General features: G+C 44.4%; 1 protein-coding gene across 1 annotated transcript in view; it reads right to left on the bottom strand.

The window, feature by feature from the left end:
• LOC136626158 (alpha-2-macroglobulin-like) overlaps positions 1-19,171 on the bottom strand; it is a 118,943-nt gene that overhangs the window by 25,288 nt on the left and 74,484 nt on the right. The window contains exons 21-26 of the mRNA XM_066600965.1: positions 18,402-18,523; positions 16,682-16,733; positions 9,515-9,598; positions 9,218-9,394; positions 8,571-8,646; positions 6,163-6,319 (exon numbers count right to left, since the gene is read on the bottom strand). Of these exons, the coding sequence (XP_066457062.1) occupies positions 6,163-6,319; positions 8,571-8,646; positions 9,218-9,394; positions 9,515-9,598; positions 16,682-16,733; positions 18,402-18,523 (668 nt within the window). The remainder of the gene's footprint in view (positions 1-6,162; positions 6,320-8,570; positions 8,647-9,217; positions 9,395-9,514; positions 9,599-16,681; positions 16,734-18,401; positions 18,524-19,171) is intronic.

The raw sequence follows: 19,171 nt of genomic DNA, 5'->3' as shown, positions 1-19,171 counted from the left end.
CATGTGATGGTAGATAAGGAACGGTTGTCGGAACGTGGTGAGAAAAAGCCAAAAATCGCGAACACGTTTGGGAACTGGCTTCAAGCTTATTTGGTGTTGGCCCATGTAGCGTGTCAACATCAGCCTGCTAAAGGACCGGAGTTGATGGTCTATCTGAATACCATTTACAGCGCCTACAAGCTGCACGGTGGGTCAGCTTGGTGGCGTTATGATGAGGACTACAGGCGACGGGTTTCGGGTATGAGCCACATAAGCTGGGCCACAAAAGCAACTGATGTGTGGATTCAGCTTATTCTGGCGCAAAGGCCCGCTAGAGCGTCCTTTCCTACGGGAGCCGCGGGAGGCGGGCAACAGCCCTCCGCGGCTGCTCAGAGACCCAATGGCTCATGTTGGCTCTACAACGAGGGCCATTGCAGGTTTTATGCCACCTGCAAATTCCGGCACGAGTGCTCGGTTTGCGGGGCGCAGCACGCAGCAGTTCGCTGCTTCAAGAAACAGAGAACGACTGCCGCAGTGGGTGGTGCCGGTGGAGCACCGAACACCGGTGAAAAGCCGGGTCCTGGATCTGTGGTTAGACAGATACCACATGAAGCAGGCGGCAAAAATTCTTAAGGACGGTTTTTCAGTTGGTTGCGTTATTCCGTTTGCGTTTTCACCCGCGTCAATGTTCGCCCCTAACCTAAAATCGGCGTTGGACAATATCCATTTAGTCAAAGAAAAATTGAGTAAGGAAGTGGAGCTCGGCCGCATGGCCGGCCCTTTCGAAGCGCCGCTGTTTACGAATTTGCGGGTGTCCCCCTTGGGTTTGGTACCCAAGAAGGAAACCGGGAAATTCCGCTTAATACATCACCTATCCTTTCCAGCGGGGGATTCCGTTAACGACGGAATATCAAAAGAACAGGCGACAGTTTCTTATACGTCATTTGATTCCGCGGTTCGCTTGGTAAGAGCGGCGGGAAAAAGAGCCCAGCTAGCAAAGACGGACATTGAGTCCGCCTTCCGATTGTTACCAGTCCACCCCGATTGTTTCCACCTGTTGGTATGCCGGGTGGACAGTCAATTTTTTATTGATATGTGTTTGCCGATGGGATGCTCCATTTCATGCTATTATTTTGAATTGTTTAGTTCCTTTTTAGAGTGGTTACTCAAGTATGAGACGGGCATCTCATCGGTGATACATTACTTAGATGATTTTTTGTTCGTCGGGTCCGAGAACTCGGGCAATTGCGTATTCTTGCTTAAAACCTTCCAGGCCCTCATGCTGAGGGTAGGGGTTCCGTTATCAGAAGAGAAAACGGTGGGCCCCGTGACTCGGATCACATTCTTAGGAATCGAGATCGACTCTGAGGATATGGTGTTCAGGTTACCAGTGGAAAAAGTAGCCAGGTTACACCAGACAGTCAATGAAGTTGCCAGCTGCAAAAAAGTCACGCTGAGGCAGATTCAGAGGCTGGCAGGTTTGCTTAATTTCGCGTGTAAAGTCATCCCTATGGGACGGGTCTTCTCAAGAAGACTGACGTTAGCTATGGCAGGGGTACGGGAACCCCATCATTTCGTGCGGGTTACACAGGGGATGAGAGCGGACCTACATATATGGAAAGTGTTTTTGCAATCCTTCAATGGGCAAGTGATGTGCCCAAAGGAGGAGGTTACGGGTAGCGACATATGCCTATTTGCGGACGCGGCCGGGTCGGGAGGTTTCGGTGTAATTCTTCATAACCATTGGTGCAGGGAACCCTGGCCAGTGAGTTGGGTGAATAGAAAATGGACCAAGAATGTGACACTATTGGAGTTTTTTCCACTAGTGGTAGCGTTGGAACTGTGGAATTCAGAGCTTCAGGACCGCAAGGTCTGTTTTTGGTCTGATAACGCGGCGGTGGTGCAGGTGATCAATAGGCAGACCGCGGGGTCTCCGCCTGTGTTAGCATTGTTAAGACATGTGGTTTTGAGATGCCTGCAGAATAATATTTATTTGCGAGCCAGGCATGTTCCGGGTCATGACAATGGAGCGGCTGACGCACTCTCTCGTTCACAGATGGAGGCGTTCAGGGAACGGCACCCACAGGCGGAGGCCGAGGGGGTCCGATGCCCTCCTCACTTATGGGATCTGGTCGAGCAGAGTTGTTGAAGCTGGTGGAGGCATCGGTCACGGGTGCGACGTGGAAGAGTTACAATTCTATATGGTTAGAATGGCTTTCATTGGCAGGCGGTTGTGTGGTCGACGGTGAAAGGGCGCGGGCGGCCACGCTAGATATGTTGTTAGATTTACGGAGCAAACATCGGTCGGTTGGAGCGGCAAAAAAATATCTAGCGGGAGTAGCCTTCCTGCTTAAACTAAATGGTAAGACGGACGTTACTAAAGAGTTTATTTTTCGCCAAATAATTCGCGGTTGGAAAAAAGATAAGACGCATATTGATAGACGACGGCCCATTACGTTTTCCATGTTGATTAAGCTATTAGAATTGCTGGAAAGCGTGTGCGTCGATAGTTCGGAAGCGTTGCTATTTAGAGCGGCCTTTTCGGTGGCGTTTTTTGCGGCATTACGAATCGGAGAGCTGGTCCCGGCGAGTAAAAATAAGCCTGGCGGTTTGCGGCATAATGATGTCATTTGCTCGGGTGCATCACTACGTATATGTATCAGAAAGTCCAAGACGGACATTTATGGGAGAGGCGAGTGGATAGCAATTAATAGCCTTGGATCCAAGTGGTGCCCGGTGAGCACGGTCAGAGATTACATGAGCTCGCGTAATATTTGCGACCAATTTTTCGTGCACGCGGCAGGCGATCCCCTCACCCGTTTTCAGTTTACAGCGGTTTTCCGTTCAGCATTACGCGCAGCAGGTTTGGATGTGTCGGATTTTGGTACGCATTCGTTTAGGATAGGTGCGGCAACCATGGCAGAAGCACATGGTATGCGGGAAGAGGATCTGAAACGGCTAGGTAGATGGAAGTCGCAGGCATACAAATCATACATTAGACCGGACTTAATATTATAAGAAGCGAAGTGGTATGATTTTGGCCTGGTGAAATGGCGTGCGTTGTGTGGTACGGGTTTTGGTTTTTGTTTTTTATGTGTTGCAGCTGCAGAGCCGTGGAGAGTCTGGATTATCGGGCATTCATTCGTGTACTGGGCCGAAAGGAGAGCAGCAACTCGGCCATTAGGAAGGACTCTAGTAATGACGGACGCTGTGGTAAATTGGTATGGCATTCGAGGACTGCAATGGCCAAGGTTGCTGCAGATCGTGACGGAAATTAGCAGGTGGACCCCCCGGCAAATTATCCTGGTCGTGCACGCCGGGGGGAACGACCTAGGAAAAATAAAACTAGGCGATTTACTCGCTCTAATAAAACAGGACTTGCTCCGTTTTCGCGAGTGCTTCCAAGAATCCGTGCTCGTATGGTCGGATATTATCGCCAGGAGATGTTGGAGGGGGGCAAAGAACCCCGAGGCGATCGAAAACGTAAGGAAATTGATCAACCAGAGGATTTCGAAATTCGTGCAATCCTTGGGAGGGATTGCTGTACGCCATTGGGAGTTGGAGGACAGAGAGAGAGGTGCACTGCGAGATGATGGAATACACCTAAACGAGGTGGGATTGGACACATTCCTGTCCGGACTGCAGGATGGCGTGGAGGCTGCCTTAGTTCGGGTCCGTGGGGTGGGGCGGAATGCGCCGTAGGGATACGGCGCATCCCGTATGGCCTTGAACTTTCCATGCTGGAGAAGAGGAGGGTTTACAAGCCCAAGGAAAGCGGGCTTACAAACGTCCTGTGGAATAGCTAAAGCTAAAATCAGTTTAAATTAAGCGGGTTGTAGCATGGGAAGGGTTTATGGAGTCAAAGTAGTTAAATTAAAATAGTAGAGGTTAAATATTTAATAAAAGCTGTGGCCTACCCCACATTTACACACAAGAAGTCTCCGGGTAAGTTTTTGTTATTAGTTAAGGGAGCGTCAGTCAGGTTGATGCCCCCAGTCTCTTATGCAGCACAGTGAATAACGAGGCTGCATGGGACTGGGGGCGGAGCTTAAAGGGAATAGCGAGCTAGATGGGGGGGAGGAGCTAGGTACGGAAGAAGAAGGAGAAGACAGGAAGAAGACCAAGAGAGAAGAAGCGTGGAGGAAAGAGGACGGAGCCGAGCAAGACGCCCACCCACCCGCCCGTGAGATGGGTGAGGAAAGACTTTATGGGACTTTTATACGTTCGGAAGTTGTCACAGCTGTGGTTGGCCTTGAACTTTCCATGCTGGAGAAGAGGAGGGTTTACAAGCCCAAGGAAAGCGGGCTTACAAACGTCCTGTGGAATAGTTAAAGCTAAAATCAGTTTAAATTAAGCGGGTTGTAGCATGGGAAGGGTTTATGGAGTTAAAATAGTTAAATTAAAATAGTAGAGGTTAAATATTTAATAAAAGCTGTGGCCTACCCCACATTTACACACAAGAAGTCTCCGGGTAAGTTTTTGTTATTAGTTAAGGGAGCGTCAGTCAGGTTGATGCCCCCAGTCTGCGATGCTTGGCTAAATACTCCTGTCACTCTTTTGCATACCCACCCCAGGATTGTACATGTAATAGCAGCTATGCCTGGTTATACACCTTATTTCCATTCCCTGTTTATCCTGATGTTATGTGGATCCTAGCACAGCTCTGATTCAGCAACTAAAATCCGTGACAAATCCGTGACTGTATGCGTTTTTGAAAAATTACATTGCAATTAAAAACTGCAACAAAAATCACCATGTGCAAACACAGCCTCAGGGCGGATTCAGATTAGTGTGCTTTTGTCTCCTTTTATGGGTGTGATAATCACAGCCGTATAACGAGACAAAACAAAACCACTGATCTCTGCGTTTCGCAGTCAAACTATGTGCGAGGAAGATTGGGCAGCACCTATCTTCCTGCGGTAATTTTCAAACTCCTGCACTCTGGCGCAGAGTTTGAACTGTCGGCAAAGGGGAAGTGATTCCCCTCTTTCAGCCGCAACAACGCTCCGGGCAAAGTTGTTCCTACGGCACTGTGAATAAGCCCTCAAAGTCAGTAATGCTGCTGGTTATTGGGGGTAATGTTATAGTTGTTATACATTTACCCAGGAAACCTCCATATGTGCTGAAGTTCAGCTAGTGAGGGAGACTGAAATACTAATGTTTGCCTGAGGCCTCTTTCAGCAAGCATATGTTAGCTTCGCATTTGGTTGGTGTTTTGCGGACTGTAATACGAAGCCAATGTAACGCTATGCATCTATTCACATAGCCATATTTTTCAAGACTACTTTTTAAAAACACAGCATGATCTATTTTTCACAGATTTCCCTTCCCAATTTTTTATTGGGCAAATATGGATCGAAATTAAAATATATGGAGGCAGCAAAATCTGAACATATAGTATTGAAATACTGATCACTTTCTGTTGTAATGTCATCTGAAACACATCTGAAATACGGATCCGAATTAGGGCTCATGCCCACAGCCGAATGCGTAAACGCTGCGGGTCTCCCTGCAGTGTTTTACTCATTTAGAAGACATATGCTCTGCGGCCAGAGAGCTGGCAGAGGTTGTGTATGGCTCCCTCTGGCACTGCGCACGCGCGCGTATCGCACGCACACAGACATGCAGTGTGACCCTTTTTTAAAATGTATTTCTCGCTCTGTTTCAGAGTTGGGATGCGTATGAAAATGCTGCCCATACACAATGTATTGCATATCATATGCTGCCTGTACAAAGCTATAGGGCTCACACTGCATATGTCTATAGGGCTCACACTGCAGAGAAATGGAGCATGCTGCGATCTATTTCTCTTGCATATTGATACGCAGTGTCCACACGCCGGTGTGCGTAGATCAATGAAAGTCAAGTGACTTTCATTGACTCCATTAACAATGTAACACACCTCCGTGCAACGCACACGTAATACGTGGTGAAAGCACGGTCGTGAACATGAGCCCTTATGGACATGTTTTCATGCACTCATCTGAAACCAGCCTTAGAGCCACACTGTTACTGAATGGGGGCCACAGAGGGGAGCACTAGTACTCTGGGGGATAATATGGAGAGGTTCATTGTGGCAGTATGGGTAAGAGCAGGAGGAGGGCTGCAGTGTAAAGCACAGAGTGTGTAAAGACGAATTGTGTCTGGAAAAAGTCTGTCATTATGGCAGTCTGTTATATTTACCTCCATGCAATTATAATAGTAATCTCCCACATCTCCGAAGCAGCCATCAGACCCTTGTAGGGTTTGCAGCCAATTCCATATCTCTTGAATGTGCTTCTCATTTATATACATGTAGTTCTGCGCTCCACTGTAAGCACTGACTGTCATTGCTGTGACCCTGCGATACAACATTACACATTTACAAGGTTTGTACAGGATTAGAAAGTCATAGCAACATTTTTTTTTATCAGTAAGTATTACCCCTGCCCACAAGTTCTGCCTGGTGCTGCAGCTCTGCCCCATTCACTTCTATAGAGCTGATGTTAGACAAAACAGATGAACCGCTGCGTTTTGGAAGAAAGTAGCCGGACCCATCTAGCTCTTTCCAGCCCCTGGGTTGTTGTCATCAGTGTTTGTGGGAAGTTAGGGGGGCTTCTCTGGGTGGGTGAAGCTGAGACTTGAGGTGACTTCGGGCCTCCTGACTGTCCCGGATTCTGCGACACAGTACTGAATTTGGAGGTCTGTCACACTGTCATGGGAGGTCTGCTGTATGTCCTGCCCCAAACTCCAGACCCCACTACCACAAACACTCTTGCAGCCTTTGCAGCAACCGCCATATACTTCACACACTGGGTAGCTGTATACCCAGGCTGACCACTCCCCAGGGTCCTGTGAGTACAGTGTGTCTGGAACCAGGGGAAGGAGTCAGCCTGTATAGAGTAGCGGGCTGTCAGTGACTGGTGTGAGTGTGAGGTGTATAGCGGTCACTGCAGAGGATGAGGAAGAGTGTTTCTATAGTGTAGTTAAGGGGCAGTGTAATACCATAGCTAGGGCTACAGAGGGGAGTACTTTAAAGGCCACAGGAAGGAGCACTCTAGGGGCCACAGAATGAGCACTATGGGGTCACAGTGGGGAGCATTCTAACTTAGTGGGGGCACTATTAGTAAGTCCAGGCCATAGAGAGGGTATTATTACTTTGTGGAGCTACAGAAGGTGCACTAGTACTATGGGGGTGGGGGGTACTGAGAGGTTAATTGAGGGTAGTGGTAGGATGGGGAGAGTGTGCAGAGTTAAGTAGTGGCTGGAGAAAGTCTCCATGGTGGTCCGTGCCCAGATAAAAAGGAAAAACACATAACACTAATCAGAGGAAGCGCCACCTAAAAACGCTGGAAGTAACTGCAGTGTAATTATTAACACTATGTAGAACTGGTATCCAATATTTAGAGGTATACTAGTCCTGTGAGGGGGTCACTGTGGGGTGCCATTACTGTGAGAGGGGCACTGAAGGGCAATATTACTGTGAGGGGGTCACTGAGGGGGTATTACTGTAAGGGTTATACTTAGGGACATAAAGGCGTGGCTCAACGTAAAATGGGCTTGGCTTATTGTAACAACTCAACACGTGCGGGTAGCATTGTCCCTCTTTTTTTGTTCAAAAGTTGGGAGGCATGGGCGATTTAAACTTGTAAGGGCTTGTATTTTCCAAAATAAATGGTATTTTTAATGACACAATTTTGGGATACATATAATGTTTTGTATAACCTTTATACATTTTGTGGGGATAGGGATTAAAAACAAATAGCAATTCCGTCATTTTGGGAGGGTGCTTTTTTCTGTGAGACATTACAATTACAAAAGATTCCAAAATTATGTAGTTTTTTTTCTTTATGTTTGCACAATATTTTCCTAAAGTAATCTATATTTGTATCACTGCATTCAAAGACTCATAACGTCACATTTTCATCTACAGAGCTGTTAAGTAGGCTTTTTTTTGTGAGACAACTTGTAGTTTTTATTGGTGTTATTTTATGGTAAATACAACTTTTAATGCATTTTTCAGTTAGTGGAATATGCAAAAAACAGTTCAGAATTGCTGTGTATTCTAGCTGTTACTGTAAATCTGAGAGGCAGGCTATAAAATAAGCAGAGATGCGGTAGACCTGGAGGTTCATTGTTAGGTGCTTGGCTGTCATGTTAACCCACTACACCCGGCAATATGTGTCATGGAGGGTCCGGTGAGGTGACAGAGGGAACTTCTTCCCTCTTTCAAATTCTTTGCAATAGCAGATGCATTAATAAAGACTGCGGCATCTATGATTAAAACAGCTGGGATTGTAGCTATCTGTGATCCTGGCCATGAGCTGACAACAGCGCCATAATATTATAGCAGCTCATGAGAACTACCATCGATCAACTGATTGTCCAGGTCGTCAGTGGGCAGTGAAGGAAGTTGGAGCACCAGTGTCACTCCCATTGGAAACAAAAAATGTAAACTTCCTGCTCAGAAAAGGATGCGACATCCTGACTATGGTCCTGAGGACGAAGTGAAGGAGCAGTCCAGAGCTCTGACTACTGATGACAGCCGGCTGGACGATCATCTACCAGTAGATGCAGTAGTTGATTTCTCAGCATTTTTATACCATACATACCATATATTTGCATCTGAACCTGGAAACAATGCGTAGGATCCATTTTCATTCCTAAATGTGAGCTGTTTTTGGTAGCCTGTAAATAAACAATGACCACAGTGAAAAATCATCCCTGCATACATCTCTAAACCTTCTCCATTAAGAATTAGTAAGAATAAGTTGTTCGAATGAAAAAGGACAATGTGAGGAAAAAAACGATCTGGTGCAATCTGTCAGCTCCACCAACATGTTTTTTTTTTTAAATAAATACTTTTATTCCCTTAAAATAACTATTCTAGGACAACTTTTGTCAGACCTCTGCATTCTTCCACTCTTCTGTTATTCCTCTTGCAATGTGTGAACAAATGGATAATGGGGAGCGACCATAGTGTGTGTCCCTACACAGACTGATACTGTCGGCACTGATTGGGCAGTATTAAAGCATTTTGCTATTCCTCCTGGAAATACATAAATTAACTAAACACAGGTTGTTACTGTAGCCTTGTCAGTAGGGCGTCTTTACGCTGTCTGACACCATCAGCACTGATTGTTGACAAGGGGAATGGTAACACCTAGTTGTCAATTTATTTGTACACTCCCAGGAAGAATAACAGAGGAATAACAATTACAATAAGTATACAGTATCATGTTTCAATCATGTCACTAACCTTCAACCAAATATTCGGTAAGCTGAGCTTTGATTTCAGGTGTCAGTTTTTCTGTCTCTTTAAGATAGTTCAGTGCGCAAACACATCGGGACATCTTTGCTGCATTCTGTTCCCCACATCCATCAGGCATATCAAGGACATCATTTATGTTAAAAATACTATTGGACAGAAGATTACCTGGGAAAACATGTTGTAAATCATTTACACAGAAAACCATAATATACTGTAGTATTATATTTCTGTACAAGGTGAGATTTCCCAGGTAGGATATACGGTATATCACTGAGCATTACTCACCCTGAATGATCACGTGTGCACGTTCAGAGCCGGGTACTAGTCCCTCTGGAGCATCAATCTTAAAAGGAATTGCCTCTCTGTTTTCTGTAGGAATTGAGATAAAACAGATGTTAATCCTCATCTGCCCCTCCACACCTCCAATGACTTGTGAGAAGTCTATCTGGTTCCTATTTCTTGCACCATTACATTACATTGCAATAATCATGTAGCAATGTAAGCCTGATAGAAAAGAGTATACATGTGAACAGAGCCTCACTGATTATAATCAGTGAGGCTCTGTTCACATGTATACTCTGTTACACATGTTCACATGTATACTCTGTAGGCTCTGTTATAATTACTTACTCTGTTACACATGTTCACATGTATACTCTGTAGGCTCTGTTATAATTACTTACTATCAAAAATCTATATCGAGCCTGTTCAATGTCACTCACCAAAGCTTCCTAATTATGTGATTAAAAATGTTATGTCACCAATACAGACAATTCCTGACTGTAGCCAGAGGCAGCTATTGCCAGTTAGGCGTTTTCCCTGCAGCTGTCAATGTACGCATATGCCCAACAAAGGAGGTTGTCCAAGTCTGAAACGTGTAGCAATTGTAGCCAATTAAACTGTTAAATGGGGTTTCTGGGCATAAACTAATGATGACCCATCCTCATGATAGGTCATTAGTAGTCGATCGTTGTGGACCAGCCGCTTGGAATCCCTGACAATCAGTTGATCACATGACCTGCTGTCAGCAGATCATCGTCATCAGGGTCTTAAGCGGAAGTGTCATAGAGGGCTTCACTGTTACTGAAATCAATGGAAGCTGAAGGCTTTTATTACACTTCCGGGACTTCTAACTCTGTGGTCGGATGCAGACGTGTATTGAGAGGCTTCAGCTCCCACTGATTTCAGAGCGAGAGACATCCTCTATGACACTTCTGCGTCCAACCCTAATGACGACGTTCGGCCACGCTGCATTGAGAGCAGTCTAAAGAATCAATTGACCGCCAGGGATGCTGAGCAGCGGGTCGCCGGCGATCACCAATTGATGACCTATATGAGAATAGGTCAGTGATAGCTTTTGCGTGGAAAAACCGATCGTTTTTGCGGGGAAACCCTGTTAACGTAACCCACTGGGCCTGGACAAACAAAGATGGCCCCACCAGTTTCTCTGACCACCTGATGCACACTCTAAATATGCATGCATCAGTCTTAGTTTATAATACGCACGTAAAATGCAATGCAGCATGTTCTATTTTACTACATATTACGTGTGATAGTGCCCTATTGTTTTCTATGGGTGCATATAAAATGCTGCATATATGCAATTACATTGTGTATGTGGGGCGTTTATATGCACCTTCAGTAAGTGACACAGCAGGAGATTTAAAGAAAATAAATAAAACCAGGAAGACTGTACATTACAGCATACGTCAGATATGCTGTCATGCGCAGTCCAAAATCGCTGCCATATGCAGCGATACACCGACTCACACAGCAGTAAAACGCTGTGTAATACACGCATCGTTTAATGCATATGCTCATGTGAATGAGCCCTTATATGCCCCAATTGAATATATGGACAGAGAATAATTTTTATGGAATTTTGTTAGGGTTTATCATCAGAGTTGTGTGTAAGACTAGGAGAGACACCCTGCTGGATGTGTGGAGACTAGAGATGAGCGAACGTACTCGGATAAGCACTACTCGTCCGAGTAATGTGCTTTATCCGAGTATCTCGCCGCTCGTCCTGAAAGATTCGGGGCGCTCCGCTGCTGACAGGTGAGTCGCAGCGGGGAGCAGGGGAGAGCGGGCGGGAGAGAAGGAGAGAAAGATCTCCCCTCCGTTCCTCCCCGCTCTCCCCTGCAGCTCCCCGCTCCGCAGCGCGTCCCGAATCTTTCAGGACGAGCGGGGAGGTACTCGGATAAAGCCAATTACTCGGACGAGTAGTGCTTATCCGAGTACGTTCGCTCATCTCTAGTGGAGACTATTTCAGTGGGGTAGACAGAGATAAACGAGCACTGTGCTCAGCTATTTTCATTATCCCAATGAAATAAATGGAGCAGCTACGCTCCATTCATTTCAGTGGGGCAGACAAAGATAGTCGAGCTCAGCACTCAGCCATGTCCTCCATTGAGAAGAATAGAACTGCTGCTGCGCATGTATAACCAGCAACTCCATTCCCCACTGTACTACAGAAATGGGAGAATGAATCTTGAACTGTGAAATAGGGTGGACATGGGTTCACCATTCTCAGGATTCAGTGAATGGGTGAAAATTGATTAAAAAAACACCCATAACACTCCTATAAACATATCACTCTCATCCATAAAGCTCTCCACAGTGCTGCACCACCCTATATCTCCTCCTTCATCTCAGTTTTCCACCCTACCTGTGCTCTCTGTTCTGTTAATGACCTCTGATAAGTTCTGGGGTAGTGCTAACCTCCCACTTCTATCTCCAAAACTTTTCCTAAGCCACTCTGATTCTCTGCAATGCTCTATCACAGAGAATCGGATTAATCCCAAACACTCTCAACTTTACGCGTGCCCTAAAAACACATCTCTTTATTGAGGCATATAATATCTCCTAATCTAACTTTCCCCTATCCATCCTGTTTCTACACTCTATCCAAACCTGATCCCAGGATTCTCCTCACCCCACACATTATATATAGTACCCTATTTATATAAGGTGGCCAGACCATTGTTCGCAACAAGCACTTGTACCTCATGTGTCACCCCCTTTCCTCATAGATTGTAAGCTCTTGCGGGCAGGGCACTCACCCCTACTGGTCTATTTGATTTTTTTTATACTATATGTAATGTCTGACTTCGTCTCCATATGTGATTTGTAAAGCGCTGTCGAATATATTGGCACTATATAAATAAAGATTATTAATCTAAATCTTTTGGAGCACAATTACATCTTACACAATCCTATAGACCTTTAAGGTATCTGTGTCGTATATATTGAAACTGCTGTATGTTACATTGGAGCCGTTGGTACTGCATTTTTTAAGACGTCTGTCCACATAAATATCACTGATGGTAGAAAGTGTCTATTATGGCCACTGTAGGCTTACAGTACCAATTAATATGGCACACTACCTCATGTAATGTATATAGTTATGCCAGTAGGAAAGCTATTTGAAATTGTGCCTTTAAGTGCTGCTATTGTGCATTGCTGTTATACTATTATGTTATATGTATGAGGACCTTTGGGTCACATAGGCCTTCTGTGCAGGTACTCCAGACTGTAAGCTGTTCTGATCATTTTATTGTGGAGTTGTGGTGGTTCTCTGTTGCACTGTATTCAGCCATTCCCAACCAACAAAGCACTGAGGCAGTTAAGTGGGGAATGCATTGTGATTGATCCCCAAAAGCATGAGAATGCACCAGGCATAGGGACATCGTGTTCCTCGTGGGGATCTTGTGGTTAACGCTATTTAAGGGCACCAGGAGAGCCGGGAAGCTGGAGCACTGAGATCCATGGCGGAGATCTGAAGGAAGCTGTGAGGTACACCTTGAACCATTTTGCAGGTCTCAAGAAGGTTCTACTGGATTTATTTGGCATACAGAAAGGCATCAGAGGCCAAGTGGAGCAAATGAGCTGCAAAGCCGACCAAGCCACCAATACCCCTGTATCAGAGAAGCATCAGCACTATACTTTTCACACCTCTGAGGAGATACTGTAGTGGCCCAGAGTTAGCGGGGCCCCTCCATCAGTGTAAATGTATTTGTCTTATGCTTACTGCATTGTCAGTGTCTTCTATGTGTATGAATATGATGTGTATTGCCTAGCTGCAGCACTGAATAGGTTATTGTCTGGAAATGTATCTTTTGTTAGTCATGCGATCGTGCTATGTAAATGTGGTTGCAAGGTGCATGATTGAAGGAAGTCAGTCAGTGAGAGAACTGTTCTGGGCTTGCAAGAGAGAAGAGCTGGAGAGAATGCTGTTCTGCAAGTGAGCCACACAGAGACCTTCAGCTCTGTGTGGTCTAGAATGGAAGAGGCTGAGAGGAAACTGAAGCCTACCCTGGGCCTTCTTTACCCAGGAGATGCCAGTGTTACCCTTAAACACAGAGAGAGAAAGAGAGAATAGGGAGCTGCCATGCAGCCTACCGCTTTCCAAATGTGAGTGATGACCAGAAGAGAGCTGGAGAGAAAAAGAAGAGTGTCGCCAGAATCAAGACCCACAGATAATGGGACTGTGGTTTCTCCTGTCTACCCGTGAATCCTCCCTGTCACACCAATTTGAGTTTTACCCTGTTTTTCCTGCTGGCGTGTATTACTGAACTGTACCAACTTATTGCAAGTAAACGAGCTTCACCGACCGTTCCCGGTTTGGCTCTGAAAGTTAAATCCCTGTGTGTGCACTCTTTATTATAACAACTGCATTCACCGCAGATGATGAAACGGTAGCGTCACGAATGACAAAAGGACTAAGGTAAACCACCAGTGGGTTTTCCTGTTTATTAGTCTGCCCTCTGCCCCTTGGATGTGTCACTGGTTACCCTCCAGGTGGGAGACGGTAGAGCCACCGTGACAAGGCCCAATCTCTACCCCGCTGTCTTCTAGGCTGGGGCCCGCTCCTTGGACACTGCAATACCACCGCTACCACTGAGAGAAAGAAAGAAATGGTTGAACTCTTCTACAATTTTGGAATCTTGGGCTCCTTTAAATGTAGTCTGGGTTAACGCCACATTTGTTTTTTTTTACCAAATTTACAGAAATTCTCCTAACGTACAGGTCTAAGTTACCCGTAAACGTCTGCTGGCTGGAGATATGCTGAATGAGAGCCCTATGGGCAATGATCTAATATTCTTTTCAATACAAACATAAGTATTTTTTTCTTTGGAGCCAATGGCAGATATATGCAACTCTTTGTGTTTCGGGCATAAGTACAATTGTGGCCAAGTTTACCTTAATTTAACATGTTAACCCCTTAAGGACCAGGATGTTTCGGTCCTAAACAACCAAACGCTTCTTAGGGCCTTAAAACCACCAAATGATAAAATCTCTATTTTTTTTCTTTAGCTACTAAAATTATTTTAGTATTATTAAAGATAATTTTTAATATCTTTTATTCACTGAATTTTTTTCTTTATATTTTGTTTAAATTACAGGTAAAAAACAGAAAAAAAATATAAATTTGTAGTTTATTTTAGTGTAAATATACTAATTGTAAAAATAAGGTACAGGAATGGGTTTCACGTTTTGTTTCATACGTTTTGATATATTATTTGAATAGTCTTGGATTATAGGGCAGATACGACGATGGTTTAGGTTGGCGTTTGGTAGTGTTCATTATATATATATACACTAGCTTACCCATCGCGCGTTGCTGCGAAGACAGACAGACATACATACATTCGTTTTTATATATATATATAGATAACAACCAATCACAGCGCAGCTTTCATGTTACCTCAGTGATATAATATATAACACCCAATCACAGCGCAGATTTCATGTTACCTCAGCAGTATAATATATAACAACCAATCACAGCGCAGCTTTCATGTTACCTCAGCAGTAAGAGAAATAACAACCAATCACAGCGTAACTTTTATTCTGCCTCAGCAATATAAAAAATAGCAACCAATCACAGCGCAGCATTCATTTTACCTCAGTGGTATAATATATAGCAACCAATCACAGCACAGCTTTCATGTAACCTCAGTAGTATAAGAAGTAGCAACCAATCACAGCTTTCATGTTGCCTCAGCAGTATAATATATAGCAACCAATCACAGCACAGCTTTCATGTTGCTCAGCAGTATAATATATAGCAACCAATCACAGCACAGGTTTCATGTTACCTCAGCATTCTCAATATCCAGCAATTGGCTTGCGAAACGTTCGTCGGATGCATCATTTTGTAGTTGAACACGCTTGCTCATAATGCCTTTTGCTTTTGTGCTTGAGATGGAAATCAAACGATCTTTGTCTGGGGGGCATAACTGTCGACGATGCTCGCACACGCGCCACCTATCGTAGGATAGTTGTACTATGCCAGTAATCTTCCCTGGAGTGTACTCAACAACTTCCCAAAGTTTCATATCGATTGGATGAATGGTGTAGTAATGCATAAAGGACAGACAGACAGACATTCATTTTTATATATATAGATGACATCAGGAAGTGAGAGAATTAGATGCCGTTCGTGAAATTTAGACGCTAATTCTTTTGCGCTTAGAATTGAATAATCGAGTTGGGACCCATTAACTTTTCCTATTTATGACATAATCAATGCTCGTGCCAAATTTCAAGTTTCTATGACATTGAGAAGTGAGAGAATTAGATTCCGTACGTAAAATTTGGACGCTAATTCTTTTGTGCTTAGAATTGAATAATCGAGTTGGGACCCATTAACTTTTCCTATTTATGACATAATCAATGCTCGTGCCAAATTTCAAGTTTCTATGACATTGGGAAGTGAGAAAATTAGATTCCATATGTAAAATTTGGGTCCCTGGCTGCCACAGACATCTAAGGGCCTGACCTGCTCCTGGGAGATTGTAGGAGCTTTAACCCTTTCCAATCCACTGTCTGACATCTAAAGACATTATGATTTAAGGCTGTACAGCTCCGTTGTTGGAAGATGCCCGTTGGGGTTCTCTTACTGTATATTGCCAGCCTCTCTGCTGTTGGAGCCTATCCAACATGTCACCTCATGCAGTACTGGCTTTAGCCAGCATATAGCACCGTTGCATAACAGCAGAAAAAGAGAAACTCCCCTAGGAAAACCAGAATACAAAGTGGATTGGAAAGGGTTAATCCCACGCCATATTGTTACTATGGCTGATGGCATGGGATTAAAGCCCAGGCCTAAGTGCCATATATTTATGGCACTTGCTCCTTATTGGGTTTAGAGCTTTCTGTACTAAAGTTTATTTGCCCTATCAAGAGCTTTTTTTCAAGGTTTCTGTTGTGTTAATATAACTGCTATATAACTTTTCTATGACTTAATATAATTTGTTGCAGAAAGTTATCCGTCATTTTAAACTTGCCTATATCTGTAGGCTTTGCTTCACACTGAACATGATGCCATGATGCCGTGTGAACCTAGACTAACAGTACTTATATAATCTACTCCATTTATGTAGATCTTTCAATGAACATCCTTGATTCTCTGCATTTGTCCCTGCTCGTGTTCTCATTTTGAGTTACCTGATGGGAAAAGGAGGAATGTTTTTGTCTTTTCCTCTTCGTGTCCTTTTGGCTAAAAGAAAACAATAAAATGTTATTTACAGTCTATTTATATAATATACTGTATTTTTAGTCCCGAATGCTTATTGCAAAATGTCATATTCCAAACTGCACTAAGAGCTACAAGTCATGTGATAACTGGGGCACAGGGCGGGCTGTAAGGGCTTAGTCAGACGGGCGTTTTTTGCCGCGATTTGCGCATGCGCATGCGTCCGGCGATTTTTTAAAACCATTGCTTCGCAATGGTATCGGACACATGAGCGCTTTTTATGCGCTCGTCCGAAAAATTATAGAACAAAAAATCGCAGATTGCACCTAACTGCGATCTGCGATTCCTGTTCGCTTCTGTATATGCGCTCAATGGGGCCGGCGGCAGCAGCGCCAACCCCATTGAGAACATATAGAAGACAAATCATTCTTCTCTGCCACAGCTGTAACAGCTGTGGCAGAGAAGAACGATGTTTGCCCATTGAATTCAATGGAGCGGCAATACAGCCGCTCCATTGAAAGCAATGGGCTGCCGGCGTGCGCGGGGTTAATTGTCGGGAAGGGGTTAAATATATAAACCCTTCCCTGCAATTCATGCTAAAATGTGTTAAAATAAAAAAAAATTGTATACTCACCTTTCCGCTGCAGCCGGAGTCCAGCCGCGGCCGCTGTCAGTTCTCCTGAACTGCTTCTCGGCACTATTCAGCCGGCGGGGCTTTAAAATCCCCGCCTGCTGAATGATCTGCTCTAATTGGTCACATCCTGACCAATCAGAGGCCGGTTTCACTCACACACCCATTCATGAATTCATGAATGGGTGAGTGACTGCTGCCTCTCAGCGCTGAGCCAATCAGGGGCAGGTCTGACTCACATCCATTCATGAATGGGTGTGAGTGAGGCATGCCTCTGATTGGCTCAGCGCTGAGCCAATCAGGGGGCAGGTCTGACTCACACCCCCTTCACACCCACTGCAGGACGGCTGCCCGGAGCTGCAGGCAGAAGGTGAGAATGCAATTTTTTTTTATTTTAACACATTTTAGGATGGATTGCAGGTAAGGGCTTATATATTTAAGCCCTTACCGACAATTCATCCCGGGCTCGCCCGCAGCGCATTGCTTTCAATGGAGACGGCTGTATTGCCGTCTCCATTGAATGCAATGCGCTGGACAGCTCCGGCCCGTTTCTAATGAAACGCGGCTAGGAGCAGATTTTCGGGCGATTTGCGGGCGACTTGCGCGCACCGGTCACGCGATTTGCGGATGCGCATCCGTCATGCGATCCGCAAATCGCGGCAAAAAACGCCCGTCTGACTAAGGCCTAAGGGTGTATGACCTGGGCTTTCATACAGAGTGCTGTATCTTGTCATTACTGAAGGGACACTGCTGATCCTGAAGGTGGCTCCACTGGCCCTGATGCTCTGGTGCTTGCACCCCAATCTCAAACTTGCTCAATGAACCTATTCTCTGCTTTATAAATTTGGTAGATTAATAAATTAAATTGTGGTCATGGCTCCTATATCTATAAGGATGTACAGTGCCTCAAAATTGATCTGCCCACTACTTACCTGGTAATATACAATCCTGTATAGTGGAATGAGGGCTTACAATTACTAAGTATTCAGGTCCTCTTTAATAAAACTATAGCTTTATCAGTATATTATACTGTACATTGTGGTTAATGTACAGTACCTCACCTTAACCATAATCGTTTTCTCCACTGAATCCTTTCTGTGGTCATCTCCTATCACAAGATCATTTTGGGTGCAGTCTCCCTCCACTTCTATAGATCCACTGTCAACATGAAGCTTTAGTGCCTCTGAAAAATTGAAGTAGAGTCATGTCATCATTACTAGAAAGTAAAAGAACATATTGTGGAGGGCTTCATAAAATAGCTTGTATGGTTTTTTTAACTATTCCAGTAAGTATGTGAGGTTTATGCACTCTAAAACTTAGATTCTTTTTATCATCATCTTAAAAAGTTACCGAAGTTGCCAGTGGGCGCCCAGACAGTCTTTTTAATAGCAGATCATTTCCTTCTGGTTGGAAGCATTTTTCGGGTTTCTTATCGATAGTAAATCATCAATAAGACATGGTAGTTACTAAATAATCACATTCTTTACATTAGTAACTGTTTTTTTAGAAACTGTATATAAAATTACCTTGTACGGGTGAATGATCTACCGGAAGAGGCACACGATCTGCTATTATGATTATGCTTTCTAATCAGGGGAATTTCTTTGCCGTTTCTTAGAAAAAAATATTTTCAGTTTTTGTGCTGAATCCAAGAGCTGGAATATCGCATTGTCTGGTTTATAAAATGTTGGATTACAGGATCTAACTGCAATCCTAGGGGTTTATTGACATGGCTTGTACACATAGAGCTCTCATACAGATGGATTACGTCTCTGCTGTCCCTTTGTAGACCTTCATATAGAAGCATTCAGAAACTTTTCTGTTGGCTTCC

Source organism: Eleutherodactylus coqui, chromosome 4 (assembly GCF_035609145.1).
Source record: "Eleutherodactylus coqui strain aEleCoq1 chromosome 4, aEleCoq1.hap1, whole genome shotgun sequence".
Taxonomy (NCBI): Eukaryota; Metazoa; Chordata; class Amphibia; order Anura; family Eleutherodactylidae; genus Eleutherodactylus; species Eleutherodactylus coqui.
The sequence above is the reverse complement of the archived record's forward strand: the minus strand, read 5'-3'. Positions and strand labels throughout refer to the sequence as shown.